General features: G+C 40.5%; 1 protein-coding gene across 12 annotated transcripts in view; it reads right to left on the bottom strand.

Moving 5' to 3' along the window:
* The window catches only part of Grip1 (glutamate receptor interacting protein 1), a 644,324-nt gene that overhangs the window by 133,319 nt on the left and 490,392 nt on the right, over positions 1-20,613 (bottom strand). For all 12 annotated transcript variants that reach the window (XM_052753454.1, XM_052753458.1, XM_052753452.1 and 9 more), the window contains 3 exons: positions 18,549-18,632; positions 14,194-14,269; positions 12,014-12,159 (listed from right to left, as the gene is read on the bottom strand). In XM_052753454.1, the coding sequence (XP_052609414.1) occupies positions 12,014-12,159; positions 14,194-14,269; positions 18,549-18,632 (306 nt within the window). The remainder of the gene's footprint in view (positions 1-12,013; positions 12,160-14,193; positions 14,270-18,548; positions 18,633-20,613) is intronic.

Here is a 20,613-nt window from a genome sequence, read left to right as displayed (position 1 = left end):
TCCGAGGGCATCTTCTGCACTCAAGTGCACATACCCACACATGGATGCACAGGCACACACATAATTAGCAATAAAATCTTAAAAATATTGGTATTAAAAAAGAAAATACAGCATTAGGGAATGTTTAAGGGGAATATTCATGAGATGTTCACTGAGGAAGAACAAAAAGTTCTCAGAGATTGTTTAAGGTTCTTACACTGTCTTCTAGATCTGCACCTTTTGGCACTGGACATCAAATATCTGGTGACCCTGAAGCCTATAAAGTCTTGTATGTTTGTGTAGAAATAAGTGTTCATTCATTTTTGCAAATGGACTCACTAGCCTTGTATGAACCTCCCTCTAACTGTAGAAAACACATGGATTCCCCCATTAATCAGAATGTGCCAGACTCTGGTGGTCAATAAGATGCTCTTAGCCATTCACAATAAAGAAGGAGTATCTGATACCTTACCAGGCTATTACAAGGATAAAGCAGAATAAAGCTTGTAAAAGTACAGGGGATGCTAGAACTATATGGGAAACTATTTTGAATATTATTGAGTGTGGAGAAAAATATAGGCTCAATATGAATCATTCTCATTCATTTATTTAACCAACCGAAAACCAGAACATCTGTGTATGGGAGAGCCCCACAGAGGACAGTATGGGCATGGATCCACCCCGGTCCTAGGGGTTCATAATCCCGTAGGAGGAGAGCACTGCACACAATTGTAAGACTACTATGCCCAAAAGGATTAAGAGTATAGAATGTATATATTTAAAACACATTAGAGGAGTTATAGGGATAGATGGATTACTGCCAATTAGGTTTTCAAAGTCTACCTCCAAGAAATAAGAATGCCCCAGAAATACAATGGTAGCAAAGTAAGGGAGCATACCTAACACCGACACTCACAAAAACATTAAAAAATGGGTTTCTTTTTTTTTTGTTTTGTTTTGATGTCCCACCTTTAATGTTTAAGTGGCTGAGTTATATAAATCCAGCTTGTTAACTTCATTAACGTCAACACACATCATCTGCAGTAACATTGTGACAGCTCCATACTGTGGGTGAAGCAATACTTAGAACAGATTTATCATATTTGGTCTTTATGTAAATAATGCTTTAAATTGCCTAAATATACCATTCTGAGCCCCAAAGGGGTTTCTTTTATGTCTATGTGTGCTGGGTATTTTTAGTATATTAAACAAATTTAGTTACCGCAGCAACCGTGACAAAGTTCCTTGCACAGTTGAGAGAAAATGAGACTTAGGGAGGTCACACATTAGCATGCTGCAGAGTTAAGAGTCAAGTGTGACTCCATTGGATCACTATATTATAGTGACCCCAGGTGAGAGGAGAGCCATAAGACAGCACACAAGCTAAAACCCGGGCCAGGAATCAGGAAGTGTCCCAGGTAACAGAAGCCTGACAGAGAGAAGCCTGGAGAGGAGCCAGGTTGGGCCAGTGTCTGCATTTCATTTTATTTTACAGCAAATGGACAGATGTTTGGGGCAAGAGGATTGTGGGAATTATGGGCATGGCTGTCAAGGTGGTGAGGTGGATGGAAGATTTTGAAGTGTTCTTTTTGTGTCGCCCTTGTTTTAAAATAAGCCAATTCTGCAGGAGAGGTGGTCTACAAGCGGCCAGTCCTAGTCAATGCTCCTTGTAGATGACTTTTCTGATGTCACAGTGGTAAAGTGGGGACTTCTCGAGACATAGATCTCCATAGAGATCAGACATAGCCTTCTACCTTTTTCCTTCTCCTACTTTACACTCACCAACATCTTTAGGTAGTAAGACTGGGTGCTTCAGAGTATAAGTACTGCTGTTTCTTCCATATTTATGTTAAAAACATGACTTCCTCCTGCTTCTGAAAATTCACAGCTGAGAAAAGTCCCATGTCGCTGAAAAGTAACTGAGGAAGTCCTCACCAAAATATTCTGACCATCTCCCAACCTGAAGCAAGTTTCAGAGCATGTTGTAGGGAGTGGGTGAAGTCCTGAGAGATGTGCGCTGTTGACATCAGTATGGTCATGTCAAGAACCAATGCCTCAGACCCACAGGAGAGGCAAAGCCTTCCCTGGGTGAGGCTCAGAGGGATGACAGAGCTTTCCCTCCTAGCCCAAGTGTGAATGTTGACAGTGTGTGTGGACAGTGAAAATATCCACTATAGCTTTCTTCCCCTGGCTGTTTATGGTCTGCTGACTGTTCCCACACGGAGACTGCTTCTAGCAAGATTAGCTAAACCTGTCTCCTTGATTCAGCTGTATACCATAAACCCCACCTCCTTCTTAATCTGTGTGTAATAACCCTGCCGCCTTGTTCAGCTGGGTGCAATAACCCCACCTGCCTGTATATAATTAACATCCTGATCTTCTGGGATGCCGTGGTTTCTCCAATCACAGCCCAGAAGACCTGATCCCACTTTTCTGTGACCATGTGTCTAGTATTTCTTCATGCCCTCACTGCCCCTAGTCAAGGTGGCAGGACCCAAGACACGCAAGGATGCAGATTCATGTGTTTCTGCTTCTGTCCATTATCCCCATGGTGACAAAGCCTGGTCACATGTAAGACCAGGATGCAGTAGAATACTTCGGTGGGCAGCCCGGGAGTTTATTTCCTTGGTGGTAAGGTTGACAGTGTTAACGGGATATTTGAACAGCCACCAGCATGGAAGAGTTAATAAAAATAGAATCCTTTTTACTTGTGGTAGACACTGAAGTAAATACTTGTTTGTCAAAGAGAGACAACATATTTGGAAAAGACACAGAAGGGGTTCATGCCTGACAGGACTCTTGGCTCCTTGAAGTTGACAGCTCATCATTGTGTGCAATAGTGTTTGAGGAAAGCATAGAGACCAATATTTTTGCCCCAGTGAAAGACAGTTTGGAGTTGGTTTTACAAAAAAAGTTAATACAATTAGTTTATCACCACGAAGGGAATAATCTTGATTGATACTTTGAAGGCAGACTGCAGAATACAGGCCCAGACTGACCTTATGATTAATAACCAAGCTTGTCTGAATCTCATTTTTGAAAAGGAAAAGCCAGTCTGGACTAGCTAATACATACACATGACCTCAGAGAAACTTATCACTCAAAGGGAGATTGCCCCTGACAGAGCTGGCAGCTTTTCATCTTTCTAAACTATGCTAAAATTAAAGGGCTAATTTGCCCCCGAGAGGGACATATTTAATGTGAGAAGCATCGTGTACAATCTGGAAATGAAAGAATTTTGACCAAGTTTTGATTAATTTATTAAATATCTCAGAACGCCAAGATCAAAATTTCTTTCAGGCAATGACAGTATGCTGACTTCGGGGACAAGGGATGCCAAGAGGCATTCTGGGAAATCTGTAACTGTTGGTGGCACTGCTGGGTTTGAGCTAATGAACAATCAATGGCCAATTTTCTTATAGATAGTGAGGTTATTTGTGGCCACTTTAAATCAGATTAAGCTAATAGGAAAAGGTATTTTCAAATATTTTATGTGTAGCCATTTTAGTTGGGGTTTGTGGTTTCTTTCAATGAAGAAAGGAGTGGCAACAGGCTTTTGAATATCTAAATTCCAAAATGTTGCTCAGTGCAGCTGGAAGGACCTCTGAGATGGCATGGTGTAGTCTCCTCAAGGTGTAGCAGTGTCTAAAATATGTAGAGACTTTTGTGATCCTATCACAAAGAACATTGCCCTCTAAAAGATAAGCCTTTGTGCTTTAAGGGAAAATTCAGATGCTGAATTATTAATCTTTGGTACATTTATTCTGATACCCCTGTTTGTTCCCTTAATACTTATTATATTCAGCTTCTAGAAAGAAACTAGTGAAGAACTCTCTAGTGTTTCATCACCTTCTGTTAGCATTACCCAGATATTTAGTACTATTTATGTATACCTTTTACAATAGAGTTGGAGGGGAACCAGATTACTTTAGAGTTCCAGAGGCCAACAACTAATGCATTATGGATGAGGCTTTTGAGAAACACATTTCTCTGCAAGCCCAAGGAAATGTGACCAGCATGAGGTAGCAGTATTGCCTGGCTGGGAACAGGGATGGGGAGCCAACAGGGGCTCACCCACAGGACTGGGAGAATGGACCACACTAGTACTAAGGAGCTCTGCTGAGCATCCCGGTTCTCACTTCTGCCACTCGGTCCCAAATGCTCACATTCCTATGAAGCCTTCACCTACCTGCTTTTGGAAACATGAGGAGAATGTCCCACTATTTGGAAAAGCTCCTTGCAGTGGTGGGCCTTCTTTTCTGAAAGACTCCACAGACTGTCTGGGAGCTGTGCTGTCTAAAACAAAAGGGAATCCCAATCGTGATGGGCTGAGGGAACAGGTATGATAGGACTCACTGCAAGGCTCAGATATGAGGGGATTGAAGATGCCATAGAAAAATACCTTCCATGCAAAAAGGAAGTGTGCGATTCAATTCAAGCCGGTGTTTGTACAGAGGAAGGCTAGCCCAGTAATTAAATATTAAGAGCAGCCAGATATTCAGGTTGACTTCAAAGCAAAAGCCTTCGTTTCCCAGTGTCATCAAATGATCCCAACTTTTCAAGAGCGCCATGAAGACCACAGAATGCATCCAGGTTGCATACCTATGCTTTAGAATAGTGTACTGTCTCTTTAAGAGGGGTAAAAAAATATATGTGGATCATCCTGTTGCATGCAGTGCAGAAAGAATAGTGAAACACCCAGTGGTTCACAACCCATGGGTCGTGACCCCTTTGGCAAACCTCCATCTCCAAAAATATTTACAATATAATTCATAACAGTAGCAAAATTACAGCTATGAAGTAGCGGCAAAAATAAATTTAAGGTTGTGGAGGGGGTCACCACAACAGGAGGAACTGTATTAAACGGGTCACAGCCTTAGGAAGGTTGAGATCCACTAAGACACAGCAACAAGATGATAAAGTGTAGCAGGGCGGCTCTAAAGTGAATCACCTATGGACCAGGGACCAGTCTTTTGTCTACTAGCTGGAGCATTGCTTGAATCTCTAAACGACTATGATGGAGAGTGTTGGTTGTCGACTTGATTGGATTAAGAAATGTCTGGAGCATTAATGAGGCATCCCACCAGGAATGTTTGTGATGATAATCTAGAAAGGACTGACGGTGGGGGTCAGGACTAACCCTAAATGTAGGCGGGCACCATTCATTGGGCTGGGATCTAGGACAATCAAGGAGACAAGCATTCCCTTTCCTCTGTTTCCTGATCCACAGGACTGTGATCAGCCGTTTCCCGCTGTTTCAGGAAGGAGCTAGGCCTGCCCCCTTGCTTTCCTAGCCATGATTGACTTCTACACCCAGTCCCCCCGTTTAGTCAAAATAAACACTTCCTTTCTTAAGTTGCTTTTTGCCGGGTATTTCGTCACAAGAAACAAGAAAAGTAACCAATACAGTGGATGCGGGATGGGGATCGACATCATGGTTATCCCTGCACCTAGAGCACTCACATAGACAACGCAACAGCTCCCAATGCTCTTGTCCAGTGAGATTGGTTCAAACCTCAAAGTCAGTCTCCACACAGTGCTTCAGAGGGTCACCTTCCATCAATCAGATATGACAATGAAATAAGAGAATATTGATGGTCCCTATTCTAGACAAATCTCATACATTATGCATGTAGTTTCAAGATACTATATTGGTTTGCTTAAAATTATGTACAGAAATGTGATATAATATGCAATAATAGCAAGCTATGAAGGAGAAAGGAAACTTCCAGAGTCACAGACTCATTTATCTGTTCAATAAATGTGGCAGAGAGCTTACTTTATGCCAGGTGCTTTGCTAGGCACTGGAGTCAGTCTGGCTTCTCGCTGCTCACTTCTATTTGGTTGTTTTATTGTTGGTATTTCTTTTCTAGTTTGCTCTTAATCATCTTAACTGTGGCAGGTAGTCTTTGTAGCCAAAGTCTACGGACTCATATGCCAAGTATTTCCACATCCAGTTCTGAGATCTAGTGAATGTGCTATGTCTCTCCCCTGATTTCATTATGCCATATGTCACAGATGACCTTAAAGGGGGGGGGGCAGGATTATCTTGGAGGTCTCATGGAATAAAGTGAGTCCTTAGAAGTAGAAAAGCTTCTCTATGTAGTTGTAGAAGAAGGAGGCAGTGGAAGAAATCAGTGAGGAGGACTGCACATAGCATTCCTGTCTTGTTTGAACACATCATAGGGGATGAGGTAGTAAGAATAATAGAATTTTATAAGAGTTCATTTTTAAGATGGGCATAGTGGCACGTGCCCTTAACCCTAGCATTGGGGAGGCAGAGGCAGGGGGATCTCTGTGAGTTTGAGGCCAGACTAGTCTACAAAGTGAGTTCTGGGACAGCAGGGCAGTTACACAGAGAAACCCTGTCTCAACTTCCCCGCCAAAGAACTCAAGTCTAGATAAAAATTGTATAAGACCATGTAACTATCATTTCATAGTAATAACATTCTAAAGAAAAGACTGTTGGCATTTAAAAATTATGTGTGATTGTTTCGAAGGATTGTTACTCTTGGCTCCTGTTTATGGTATTTTCTAAGAAAATAGAAAAGCATGTCAGTGACAGGCTCACCAAGGGGCATGCTGTCACTACTGAAGGAAGCCTTGCAGTTCTCAGTTTTCAGTTAACTGAGGACACACGAGGCATCAGTGGAGATATATGAACAGTGCTTGGTAATTCACACTTAGGACTTGCAGGTGAGGATTCATAGACGCAGGTTTTATATCCCGATTCTGATATTTCAAAAAAGGAAATACAATGCCAATAAACCTATGTTTTGTGAAGACAAATCCACCATTTTTTTTAAAAAGATTTATATCATCTAAATTCCTCTCTATTTAAACAGTTGCTCATAAACTGCTCTTTTCACTTGTTCAGGATTGAATGCACGCAGGTAAGGACTATCCACATAACTGCACAAAGACGTAATGTCCTGGGGTATTTGGAATGAAATCCTAATTTCTTTCCTCATTATCCTTAGTTTTACATGCTACCATTGTGTAGCAGAACATAAGATAGGTTTGAAGATGAGCATATAAAATGATATCTCATGGGAGAATTAAAGATTGACAGGATTCAGAAAAACACCATGAGTAATTTAAGAAGTACTGAGGTTGAAAGTTTGAGGATGTTACACCTCAGTGTAAGACAAAATCATAAATCACAAAATAACTTCATTTCGAACATGTAGCATAAATATTGATGTTTTGGTACATTCTACAAACACCCACTTAATAATGATTGGTCATAAGGACAGCTAATCTATAAGCAAATGTATTGTGCAATCTACAGTTATCATCAAGAGCCTTCTATGTATACCTGATGACTCCCGGTGAGGTGTACTGGGAGTAAACAAAGTTATTCTTAGTGTTTCCTCTGGTCTGTGGAACCCAGTGTCACAACAGACACACAAATAGATAGCAGAGGCAAACGTAAATGTAAACACCCCTGTGGCGTATCCAGAAGGAGACAGAGTGTCTTCCCTTCTCATTCAAAGGGGGGCGGGGATAAAATGAGAAAGAGATTGAGTCATCTAAATGCATTGGACCAATGAGAAGGTGGGCTTGACCTGAGTCTTGGTGGTAAACACTGGGCACAGCCGTGGGAAGGGTCCAAACAACTGGGAAGAACACTGTGGTTATTAACTCTTTCCGTCTTTATTATCAACTACAATAATTTGTTGGTTGTATGTGAAATCAACCAGATCACTGTAGACATTAACTACAGTGTAGGAAGAAAGCATTTAAATCATACAACATAAGTCTTTCTTTTTAGCCAGCTAAATAGAGTTCCATGTTTACTGATGACCATCTACAGTCCCTCCTAAGTTGTAAAGTAAGGAACTATTAGAGAATCATGAAGTGTTCAAAAATAGCTTAGGCAAGTTCCAAATCAGAATAGGTTTGGTGACTTTTTTTAAAGTTTAAGTGGATGTTTATTTAGCAAAGCAAATATACTCCAGGAAAAATTGGAGCAGGTTGACAAGGAGGTGAATATCAGCTCACTGGGTTCTGGGTTTTGATTTTTTTTTTTTTTGATTTGGTGACATCTTTATGCCCTTTGACTGTAAAACTAACCCAAAGATTGAGGCTTAGAACAATATTCTTGTTTTAAAAATACTTCTTTTTATTTTATGTGTATGACTGTTTTGTCTGCCATGCATGCATGTAAGTATACTGTTGGAGACCACTAGGTTTCCTAGTGGCTGTACCCAGCGGGACTGCATGAGAGGTTGATTGGACCACGGGCCTGGGTACCAGGTGACTGTAACTAGCAAGGGGGAGGTCTTTTGCTCCACCCCTTGGCATTGTTATAAATAACCCTTTGGAATAAAGTTCTGGGCTGGTGGATAAAGACCCAGGCCCACCTGAGTCCATCTTGTGTTTTCTCTCCTCTCTATTTCTAACTAAGTTTCTTATCCCCCATTTCTCAAGAGTTCCTGGGATAAAAAATGGTGGGGGCTGGTCGTCCACAGTATACCATATGTGTACGGTGCCCCCAGAGGTCAAAATAGGGTACTGTATCTCTGGAACTGGAGTTACAGATAGATGACTGGGGGATACAACATGGGAACAGAACTGAGGTTCTCAGGTTTAAAAACCTTCATGTTTCTCTCAATGTTTGAGTCACCTCTCCAGCCCCAGCACCATATCTAGGAGACGACTGTGTGTTACTCCACAAAAGACTCTAATATCAAAGTTAATTTGCATTCTCAGAAATATATTTTGAAAACATTGTGAGCAAAATCATATGAAAATAAGCACTTGTATGAACTTTTAGAAAATAAAACAATCCAGACTGTATAATTTCCCAAATACTCCCTTGAGAAAGGATGACATATTTTCCACAAACTAAAGTAAAAGCTGTATTTTAATTCAGGGCAACAGGAGACCTGGGATTCATTTTAGAGACGTGGAGCATGGAAATAATGAACTTTCATTTCCTCATAGTTAATAAGCTTGGTTATGGTGAGCACTTTGGTTATATTAACTTTGGTTATTAGGCTACTTAATACATTCACCAGCATTTTGAAGAATGATTGTTCTCTTGCCGTCCCTTTTTCAGACATGACTTTCTAGAGCAGCTAGCCTGGAGAGGTGAAATAATTTGTCCAAAGTCAACAGAGGCCAGAATTCAAACCAAGTTCATGCAAAGACTCTGTATTCTGTTAGTGTTAGGGCCTTTTTTAAAGAAAAAAAATTCCCCTTCAGTCTCATGCTTTCCTTGTTATTATATTACTTTTCTAAGAGTAGGACCCCTAGGCTTCTCCTAATCATTTGATAATGCATTTCAACAACATCAAAATGGAGGGATTTTTTTCCTTGTAAATATTTAAAATAATACACATTTGCATTTATTAATAAGTACATTGATATGTTAAGCACCACATAGCATGGACTCTTTTGTCCATTTCAGCAGTTTACAAGTGCGTTAGTGTGAGTCTTATCATTTTATATAGGATGTGGTGGTTTGAAAGAAAATGGCCTCCAAAGACCCATAGGAAGTGGCACTATTAGAAGGTGTGGCCTTGTTGGAGTAAGTATGACCTTGTTGGAGTAAGTGTGTCACACTCCACAGGCTTTGAGGTCTCAGATGCTCAAGCCAGGCCTAGTGTGGCGCAATTTTTCCCCCTGATGATTTGGATGTAGAACTCTCAGCTCCTTCTCCAGTACCATGTCTGCCTGCATGCTGCCATGTCCCACCATGAAGATAATGGACTAAACCTCTGAAACTGTAAGCCACCCCAACTAAATGTTTTCCTTTATAAGAGTTTCCATGGTCATGGTGTCTCTTCACAGTAATAGAAACCCTAACTAAGACACAGGAGAAGCGTTACCTCCACGACTCTAAACTGCCTTGGTTCACTGTGTCCATCACTGATGACTTCTCTCAACTTCCTGTACAGTTTTTTTTTTTACTCTGCTGATGTTCAGCTACTGGCTGACCTGAGAACTGTCTTTGGAACTCCTGTAATTTTGTCCAAGATCATTTTCTCACATTTCCCTTAGCCTCCTGGGTTTAAGGCAGATGCTGGAGTTTCATCTCTTACTCTGACCTATGTGTTCAGCTTTGGGCTCATAGTGGTTCACTCATAGCCCTTCTTGGATAATAATCCATATCCCTGATTTAACATTCAAAACTGAATCCTTACTTTTCCTGAGGACCATTCCTCCAACCCTGTTGATTTCATTAAAACGTCAACACAGTCTGAATAAACCCCAGCTAAGAAAATTTATATCTTCAAAGCTTTTTTTTTTTAAAAAAGTACGTCACTGAAACTGCCAAAACTTTTCATCTAAAAGTCATTAGTAATATATCGCTTCTGAGATGAGATATTGGTACCAAAATTGTACACGAGCATACATACTTCCTAAGAAATGGGTACGGGAAAAATAAAGTTAACAGTCATCTTCCAGTGGCCAATGAAAAGGTGCTTCATAATTATCCACCCAGGAAGTGTGTATTAAATGTACAGTGAAACCAAAAAAATAAATAAATAAATAAAATAAAGAGCCGGGCGTTGGTGGCGCACGCCTTTAATCCCAGCACTCGGGAGGCAGAGCTAGGCAGATCTCTGTGAGTTCAAGGCCAGCCTGGTCTACAGAGTAAGATCCAGGAAAAGGCGCAAAGCTACACAGAGAAACCCTGTCTCAAAAAACCAAAAAAAATAAAAATTAAAAAAAATAATAAATGTACAGTGAGACCCCAATGCACACACTCTGGAGTGAATGGGATGAACTAGACAGGAATACTGAGTACTGGGTGAAGAAGGAATTCTCATATGCTTTCATTGGAAATAAAATGTTCTACATCTAATCATATCACAGATGAGTGCCTATTATTTTCTTTGTCTACTAAACATAATCTACTTGGAGAAATAGAAAACTTATTGGTGTATATTCACTATGCATATAGTGACAGGTTTATAAAGACACTGCCATTCAAGTATCGGGCACTTTAACTATAATCAGCCCATAGTCCCTCTCAAGCCTCCCCTTGCCCATCTTGTTAGCCCTCTTCCTTTCCCTAGGTAGAACTGCTTACACTTCACACATACACACACACACACACACACACACACACACACACACACACACACACACAGAGTCTACACATGAGGGGAGGTATATGATATCTTTCTGAGTCGACTTTATTTTGCTTACCGCAGACATGCTTTCACATGCACACTTTTTGCAGCATTATTTACAACAGCAAACTATAGATTCATTGTCAACAGAAAAATGATAAAGAAAATTACACACACACACACACACACACACACACACACACACACACAGAGAGAGAGAGAGAGAGACAGAGAGAGAGACAGAGACAGAGACAGGGAGAGACAGATAGAGAGACAGAGAGAGAGAGAGGGAGACAGAGTTTTATCCAGCCATAAAGAAGATTAGAATTGTGTTGTTTGTAAGAAAATGGGTGGATGTGTCCATCAGGAGAAGAAGAGCTGGACAGGAGAAATGTTCTCCCTCTGGCTCATCAGGCATTCTTGTCTCCTCTACAAGCGTAGAGAGCGGACCTTGTTCCTACACACAGAGATTCATGGAGTTACCAGCGTTTACTCTCAGTGAAAGTCATTAGGAATCTTTGAGGAGAAACTGAACCTGGCTTCTTTTTGCCATTGTACTCTCCAGACTTCTGGCTGCTAGGGCTATCTTGCAATGACATGAAAATCAGAAAGCCAGAACTTCCAAGTTATGTGATTCTGGGAGGTAAAAATAGTTTACTGCTATTTTTACAAAAAAAAAAAATATACAGAAGAGTATAATTTGTGTGGAAGAGCTGATTGCTAGGTCAAACACGGGGAGACTGAGATGTTAAGTGGTGGACATGAACTCTGCACAGCTGAAAAGTAGACGTTACCTCTTCCTGAACGCAGAGTAAACGTGGACCCATGACATCCTAGCTGCTAGGAGAGGGCAGACCGTCACAGCTGACCCTAGGTGGCTTTTTAGGAATGGACAGCCGCCATGAAGTAGAGCTTAGGAGGTCACACCCTTGGGGCTTCACACATACCCATCACGGAGACATCGTATTCTATCAGGAGCGTCGCCTCTTGTCCACACTGTTTAAGAATGCTCATGGCCTCAGCATGGGTGGTTCCAAGAAGCCGAATTCCATCCACACTGAGCAACCTGTCTCCAGGTTTGATGGTGCCCTCTCTAGGGAGAGAATACAGGAATAGTCTTGATTAATTGAGCATAATGGGGTTCTGCTTTAACAGCCACTTAGCCAGAGTCGTGCTTTCACGTGCATTCTGTCATCCAGCCCATTTGCATTCTTTTCAGGCATCGAGAATGACAGGGCGAGTGTAAAGAGGTAAGCCCGGACAGAAAATTGCTGTAATACGAAAAACCAGTAATGAGAAAATAACCACATATTAGCAAATAACCTGGTCACCCACAGTTGACTCGTGGAGGATGAAAGTAAGAAAGGCACATTTTCCCTCTTGCAGGCTTTCACTCGAAGTCGAAAATTGATTTACCGGAGCCCAGGAAATAGCATTCACCTATTTTTTCCCCAAAGCCAAGTTGAACAGAGAAGCCTTCTAATTTCATCCCATTTATTAGCCGTGAACCCAAGTGGGACAGGGCGTGCTGGTGAGCATTCTCCTCATCTGTAAATTTCCCTACTGAGTTATGAAGCCATTTGGCAATCATTATGCCAATCCAGCCTCACCGGCCTTGGACGAGGCAGGCAAAGAACATTCTCCCTGCTGTGAATTCAGAGTTCTAAGGCACCTGGAGAGGATGAGAGGACATTAGTGACACCAGGGGTGCAGGGTCAAAGTAGCCTCCGGCTGGCTGTCTCTCCGTGGGGGAAGGGCGTGAGACGAGAAAGAAAGACAAAAAGCAGCCTGAGGAATGTGGGAGGCTATAAGTGATCGCTAAAACAAATATCTTTCACTTAGATGATTCTAAGCATATAACTAAAGTTTAATATTTAGTGCCACGTTTCTTTGCATTCTAACTGCACTTGACGACAGTTTGTAATTTGCTCCTGACGTTCCTGTTAACCCTAACTGTTAAGATGGATGAGAAATGTGTATACATCTCTTCTCTTTGGAAGGAGCAGTCCCCAAGAGAAGCATGGGGAAGGGAAAAGGTGAAACTCCCTGAAGTTTGTAGTTAGTGTTGTCCTCTGCAAAGGCAAACAGATGCTAGATGCCGGCACAGTGGAGCATCCAATATCTCCACATTTCCTTATTTTATAGGAAATATCATCTTCCTTAGAAGTGAGCTCACAGCATGAGTTCTGGAGGAAAACACACCCGAGTCCTTTTTAACATCTGTCTTAACTATCCTAAGTCTTTGGTCAGCTGTGAGAAAATGAAGAAATGCCCCATTTACAGGGTGATTGTAAGACTAAAATAATACAATATTCACCAAACAGGCAGCATACTTTTTGGAATATAGAAAGTGCTTCATAAATAGTATTTATGATAATGACTTCCTCCCCAAAAGGTTTAACAATCTATGTTGATTCTAGATGGACAGACAGGAGCAATTAGTGTATCTGTTTCCCATCCTTTAACAGTATCTGTGGAAGGAGTTGTGCTCATCCGTTATTCTAGAGTTCGCTTTTGCCATCAGAAAACCACACAGACAGAAGCATCTCCAGAGACACTTAGATTGTGAGTTTACCTGGGACCCAGCGAGGCTTATGAGCAAACATCTAAGAGCACTTTCCCTTCACATACTCAAATTCTCAAGGAAGGGAAATCCTTAGAGATCGACAAAATTTCTTCCATTTGACTAAATGTCGTTCCCCTGTGATGTGCAGGGTCATCACCATGAGGAGATGCTGTTGATCCTAAGAGTCACAGCACTGATCCATCTTCCCAGATGGGAACACGGCAGTGCAGAAGGATACAGGCCAACTATGCCTTGGAGTGCGTCTAGTGAGTCAGGCCACCCAAAACACCTTTTGCTAAGCAAACAAACCTGAAAGGCCGCCAGTGTTGTCTATATCTACGATGGAGGGAGCTGAGCTCAGAACCAAGTACTGGCCAGAGAGAACGCACAGGAAAGGAGGAGTCTGGAGGCAAAACCTCACTTCCTCACAGCTCAAACTCTTGGCGCTTTCACATTCTCACATACATACTTGACATCTAGCGGTTACAATTAATTATGTTCTCTTTCAGAGTCCCCGGCTGTATTCAATCTAGTTTGGATAATGATAAAGATGGAGTTTACCTGTCAGCAGGCCCTCCGGGACGAACACAGGTTATCACAACTGGACGAGACTTATTTCTGTCATCGTGTGCTCCCCCTGGGAGAAAATATAAAAAATAATAAAAAAGAGGAAGACAACTTGAAAACGCTCTCATTGTTGCCTTAAAAAAAAAAAAGAAAAAAGAAAAACACCTCCTTACAAAGTGCCAGTGGAGATGTAGCAGTGTATTTGTGGATACAGAGGGGAGAAGGTGCAACTTGCCCTCTGGCATGGAAAACCTTTAAAGGGCTTATTCATTTTAGGCAAAATGTTCCGAAGTCACTACCTCTCCGCTTCTTAATAAACACAAGCAGCCATCAGAATGACAGAAGATATATGACGACTGGAATGGCCTGGGGCTTACTAATTCAAACTACTGGTCCAGTGAGACCATCTCCCAGTCATAAACAATGCACAGGTGTGCACACCTCACGCTGAGCAACATGGCCTAGAGTATAGATGCGGAAGCGGGCCTTCAACCATATATTAAAGCAAAAACTCAAGAAAAGGGCCAAGTGGTTAAAAAAAGAAGGAAAAGTGTGGTGGTACACAATTATGATTCTAGCACTTGGGAAGCTGAGGCAGGGGGAATCCTCATGAGTATGAAGTCAGCCTGGTCTATGGGCTGTGCAGTATGTTCCGGGATTGCCTGGGTTAAAGACTATGATCCTGTCTAGAACACAACAAAGTGGTTTAAATGGCCACTATCAAAAGTATAGTGTTTAAACTACCGGGGAAGACTTGGAAGAGCTTGTCGTGCCGATCGCAATGGGAATTCAAATTCTGTATAAGAGAAAATTTCTCTAGAGGAGTTTGTAGTTTACTGGGACGTAAAGCTCCAGATGGAAGATAATCCCTGGGAAGTTTTCTTTTTGACCCAGAACTGATTTGTACAATTTCCTTCATCTGTGCTCCCCAGCATGTGCTTGGGGTCACCAGGGATGGGCCACTCACTAGGTCTGAGGCAGCCCACCCCACATCTGGACAGGAGAGAGTATACAACATTTTTTCTCATAGTCAGCTGACACCTTTCAAGTCATACATTGGTCCTTGTTATATAGACTGGAGCATACACATACACACACACACACACACACACACACACACACACACACACACACTTTTCTGCAAACAAGTTTTCCCAAAGATGAAAATGGTAGTTCTCACCCTACTAGGCTCCTCTATTTAATGCTTAGCATTTCCTACTTTTCTAGTCTTTCTGCGACCCGAGTTCCTTTCCTATTGTCATCCTGGGAAATCACACGAGCAGTCTCCAGTTTGCCAGTATCTGATAAATATGAAGGCCATCACCGGCTCTTCTTCAAGGAGTGTGTGGTGTAACAGACTGTCGTTTCCCGAGACAAGGGGAGGCAAATGAAAGGTATCCAGCCCAAGAGAAAGGTTAAGAAGCATTTGCTCTTGCAAGGTATTCCTGAGAGGTACATTTGCTTTTCTATGAGGGAACTGATTTGGAAAAGGGTGCATGTTGAAGCCAGCAAGAAACCCTCTCATAATTTTCTCAGATCCAAATTTAAATATAAAACACTGAAGGCATGCTAATTGAGTTCTAAACTTCTCGATAGCTGACATTTTATCATTAATGAAATAATGCACTAAATAAGGCCCTTAGGTTCTAGGAAGTTTGGACTTGTAATGTAAAATAGGCACCTCAGATCACTGATGTTCACTGGTTATAAGGACACACATTAGCATCATTGGAGATGCTTTTAAAAAATGTTAGTACCTGGGCTGGAATTGGAGCTCACAGTAGAGGAGCTGAGCATGCATGAGACCCCAGGTTCAATATTTAGCTCCAGAAAACAAAGCCAATGTCAGTATCACCATAGAGACCAAATGTGAATATCATGCATGTATGTTAGAATGAACAGGACTCTGTCCAGCTTTAACTATGGGAATGGCTAAGTGTCCTTGTCCAGTGGAATATGCCAGCTTGGCAACACAGTGCTCTTTAAAAATAGATTTTGTTCTTTCCATTGTTTTTAACATTTTCTAAATTATTTTAGTTTGTAGATGTATGTGGAGGTCAGAGGATAACTTGCAGGAGTCAGTTCTTTCTTTCTACATGTGGGCTCCCAGGATCCAACTCAGGTCAGCAGGCTGGTTGGCAAGCATCTTTACCAGGTGAGCCATCTTGCTGACTCAGAGAATGTCCTTTGGTTCCAGGGATGAACTCTCTAAAGTTCACACGGAGGCATCACCCTTTGTTCTACAGGAAGAATATTCTCTTCTCATGAACCATTTTTTTTTCTCATTAGAAATGAATTTCATCCATCTGCTAACAAAGTTCACATTTTCATCAGAAGAGGTAAAGAATAAATTCTCCAGCACTGAATGGAAATGTTCTCTCTGCAGTGCCCACCTCCATCCTGACTTGACTGGTTTATCTATTTATCTGACCCAAATTTAGCTAAAATTGCAGCTATGTCAAAAGTATCAGATGTGCTAATATTTTATCCATCACACTGTCTCATTTTGATTAGCCAATGACCCTTAGTGGGTGTTTGTGGCTACCAATTGATCAGATAAGCTCTCTGGAGATGGGCTTCAAGATGATTTTTAAAATGTAAAACCACAAATTTTTATGTTTAACCAGTGTATCAAGGAAAATTCTAAAGTCTGTACAAACGTGGCAGTCATCAGCTAAACCCAGTTCATTACTACAAAGATTTTAAAATCAGAAGAGGCCCTATAATCATACAAATTCAAGAAAAGAACACTGACTTCATGGGCCACTCATTCTTTCTTGTATGAAGTGCTACCTAGCATTTTAGCCTCTGATCTATCTCCTGTGCATGCATACACATAAACTTTTGAAATTCCCAAAAACTGTTTGAAGGATATTTTGGTAATATTACATGTGGCATTCAGTTGCATCTATCCATTTTATTTTGTAATGATAAATTGTTATTGGCTCAGGTCTTTCATTAGCAATTTGACTTGTTATTTGTTAATCTTACAGTAACTAGGGATGAATGTGTATAGCAAAAGGAATCTTTGTTGCACTTATTCAATAATTAGGAATTTTTGCATGTGTTTCAAAAGCATTTCCCTTATGGTTTTAAGGGAAGAAGATTTGCATACACCATCCTTCAGCCTAAATACCTTATAGGGAGAGTTTCTACTATATCTTGTCTATTGTTATAAGAAATTTAAGAATGGTTCTGGTTAGTAACCAGGCCTTGGAACTTATCATAACTCTTAAGAAGAGGGTTTGGCCAGAAAAGTTTTATAACCAGAAAACCATCATAACCATCAAGCTAAGCCATATAATAAACTCCTAGTTTATCCTCTGTTTTACTCACTTAGTGGAAGTTGTCAGCTTGTGTCTTCAATTCATTGACCTTAATGACTTGAGGTAGGGTCATTGTCTTATGATACCACAGCACTTATCACTATGCTGACATGAAGGTATGTACTTAGTAAATATTTCATTGAGTGATTGGTTTGCCCAATGGCTGGCCTAGATTAGAATTAAACATTCAGAGCTCTGCTATAAAGAAAAGCTTGTCCAAGTGAACATGACTGTTGTAGTGTTTAATGCATAGATTTGCTAAGATGTTTGTTAATATTAGTTAATATTTTATCAATCATTTGGACAGAAGTCTTACTCATGTAAAGTACATTGTTATAGGTAACAACAATGGGGAAAATCCCCCCCCCCCCAAATTGGTAGTGTTAAAATTTCCTGATGCAAACGTAATTATTGAATCTCATTATCACACTATGGATTAAGAACTGCTAATGTTGCAATAGTCTTTCAGGGGCAAAACCACTAACCAGAAAAACAAAGTCATAAAAACACAGAGTCATAGTTCAGAACTAATGGAGTCACTTGAACTCTTCAGTTATCAATGCCATCCCATAATGAGATAGGTTGAATTGATACACACGGGTACCCCAAGGATTAGATTATCTTTGTTCCATTTTTAGAAAGTTGCAATAATAAAATGTATTTTAAAAGAAAGTCATTTAAACCGAGTTGCTTAATCCTTAGGTATTAAATTAAGCCATACCTATCAATATTTTTGATTCAGTAATACAGACCAGACACAAGAACAAAGGAACACTGGAAAGTGCTACATCAGTAGGATCAGAGGGAACTGGCAAGGTCTACTAAAAATAGCTACTTGCTCTGTATTACTGGGCTAAAACCAAAGTTGATCATTTGGAATTCGTTGATTCTTTGTCACAGTCTTATTTGCTTAATGATATTTTTAACTTATGGAAAGGTCAGTTTTTCAAGATGCCTTCTAGAATCTCACCAAGAAGTTCTCTAGGAATATCGGAAGGCCCATTGTTGGTAACCACCACCTACCTCGAATGACAAAGCCGAAGGTGTTGCCTTCCTTGTGCAAAGTGACCTCCACTGTTCGGAACATAACACTCGACCCTTGTACAGCTGCATATGGGAACGAGATAGCAAAGCGTAAGTTTAAGGTTGTAACAACATTTCTATTACAACTTTTTCAACGTGACGTAATAGGCTTGCAAGTTCTGTTGCAAATAATTTATTTTGAATAAAAAAGTCATAGTACCAACAAAGTCTGAGAAAAAAGAATTGTAATGCTATACAGAGACTGAGAGTAGTTATCCATATAAATGACCCATGTTGTTCCAAATAGAAACAAGGTCATAGCTAGTTCCTTCCTTCTGTAGAGACAAGTCCTAGACAAGGGGTAAGATTTATGTTGCTTAAACTCTCCATAGCAAGCAAGGCAATCTTCAATAAATAGAAACATTTCCTTTTGTGAAATACAAAAGCAATATGACTATTGCAAAGCTTAGGAAATAATTTCTGCCATCACTTTTAGTCTTGAAGCTGGAATATGAAGAAAACTCATTCCTCTTAGATTACAATCAATAGATTGCTGATGCAAATAGATGTTCTGACACGCGGACAGCTGTTTGATGAAGATGCCCGCGGCCCAAATGAAACATGGAGAGCTAAAAAAATCCTAAGGACATTCAAAATGTGACGACAAAGATCTGCTTAAATTTGCCTAGTCTCACTGTGTTCTGTTCTTTGCCTCTTATTGTTTTCATTTCACAAAATGAAATTCTACTGCCAAGTTGCAGTCTCTAATTACATTATTCCACACATGTGAGCATCCGTCATGTAAAGGCACAGTCACTAAAATATTCTGTGAAACTGCTTTGGGGAAACAGTGAGTGATTCTGATTGTACAATATACTATTGCTACATAAAAAAAATTCCACAAATTAGTATTTTAACATGACGAGGGCAGGAATGATTTTGTTGGCGGACCAAGAAGAACTTATGTACTGTGCAGAAGTAGCTGGCTTCCAATCCTTTATAATGTTGTACACGGGAAGCTGGAAATGGTGGAGCATGCTTGTAATCACAACACTTGGGAGGTTGAAAACGGCAGGAGAATTGCAAGTTCAAGGCTAGCCTGGGCTACAGAGTGATTTAAAGGACAGTCTGGGCTACATAGTGAGAACCTATGTCAAAAAAATACATAATGATGTCTATAGCCATAGTTATTACCAATAACACATTTTATACTGTTACTAGATCTTAGTATGTTTCTTACATAAAGCTAACAATACAAAACCCATGACTTATGATGCTCGAGGTACAACGTGTTGGCTTTACTGTGATGTGAAATGTACTCACAGTATACTTTCTTCTCACTATTTGTGCAGTATTCAACAAACGACATGCTATTTGGCACTTAATTATAAAATCAGCCTGCGCTAATGCTTTTACTGAAAACTAGGCATATTTAAGTGGCATGAGCACATTTCAGGTGGGTCAGGCTGAGATGTTCGGTCAGCTAGGCTTGCTAAAAGTATTGTTACTTCACAATGGTTTCAGATGGGTTTCTCAAGACATAACTCCATCCAAAGTCAAGGAACATCTGCACATAGTTTTAAAGAACCACTAAAAATCAACCTCGTCTCACCATTTGTATAAGCTAGTGGTTTAAATTAAGCATTAATTGTAGTTATTTTTAACAATCAGAAGCACTAAACCCTCAAAGGGATCCCGTAGGAACAGTAAGAAAAAGGTATGCATTTAAACTTGTAGAATCGGGCTGGTACAGTTGATCTGCCAACTACCAGGCTGGGCATCAAGTAGAGGAAAAACCTGGATATGCTGACAAACAGCACAAATGTGTAGCTGAACAAATGTTTTGCTATATGGCTGATTTAATTGGATGTCATCTCCTCGCTATCAGGGGAATTTCAGTTTACTCTAATCAACTAGCAACAGTACATACAAACAGATGAAAGAACTGAGGGATAGTTTTAATTAAATGAGGAACAAAATTGGACTTAAACTAAAGGACTTATCTCTATGACTCAACAAGCCACTTGAAGAAACTAGTTTTAAACATGATATTTTCATTTTATGG

This window comes from Peromyscus californicus, unplaced genomic scaffold (assembly GCF_007827085.1).
Source record: "Peromyscus californicus insignis strain IS unplaced genomic scaffold, ASM782708v3 Scaffold_24__1_contigs__length_46423439, whole genome shotgun sequence".
In the NCBI taxonomy this organism is placed as follows: Eukaryota; Metazoa; Chordata; class Mammalia; order Rodentia; family Cricetidae; genus Peromyscus; species Peromyscus californicus.
The sequence above is the reverse complement of the archived record's forward strand: the minus strand, read 5'-3'. Positions and strand labels throughout refer to the sequence as shown.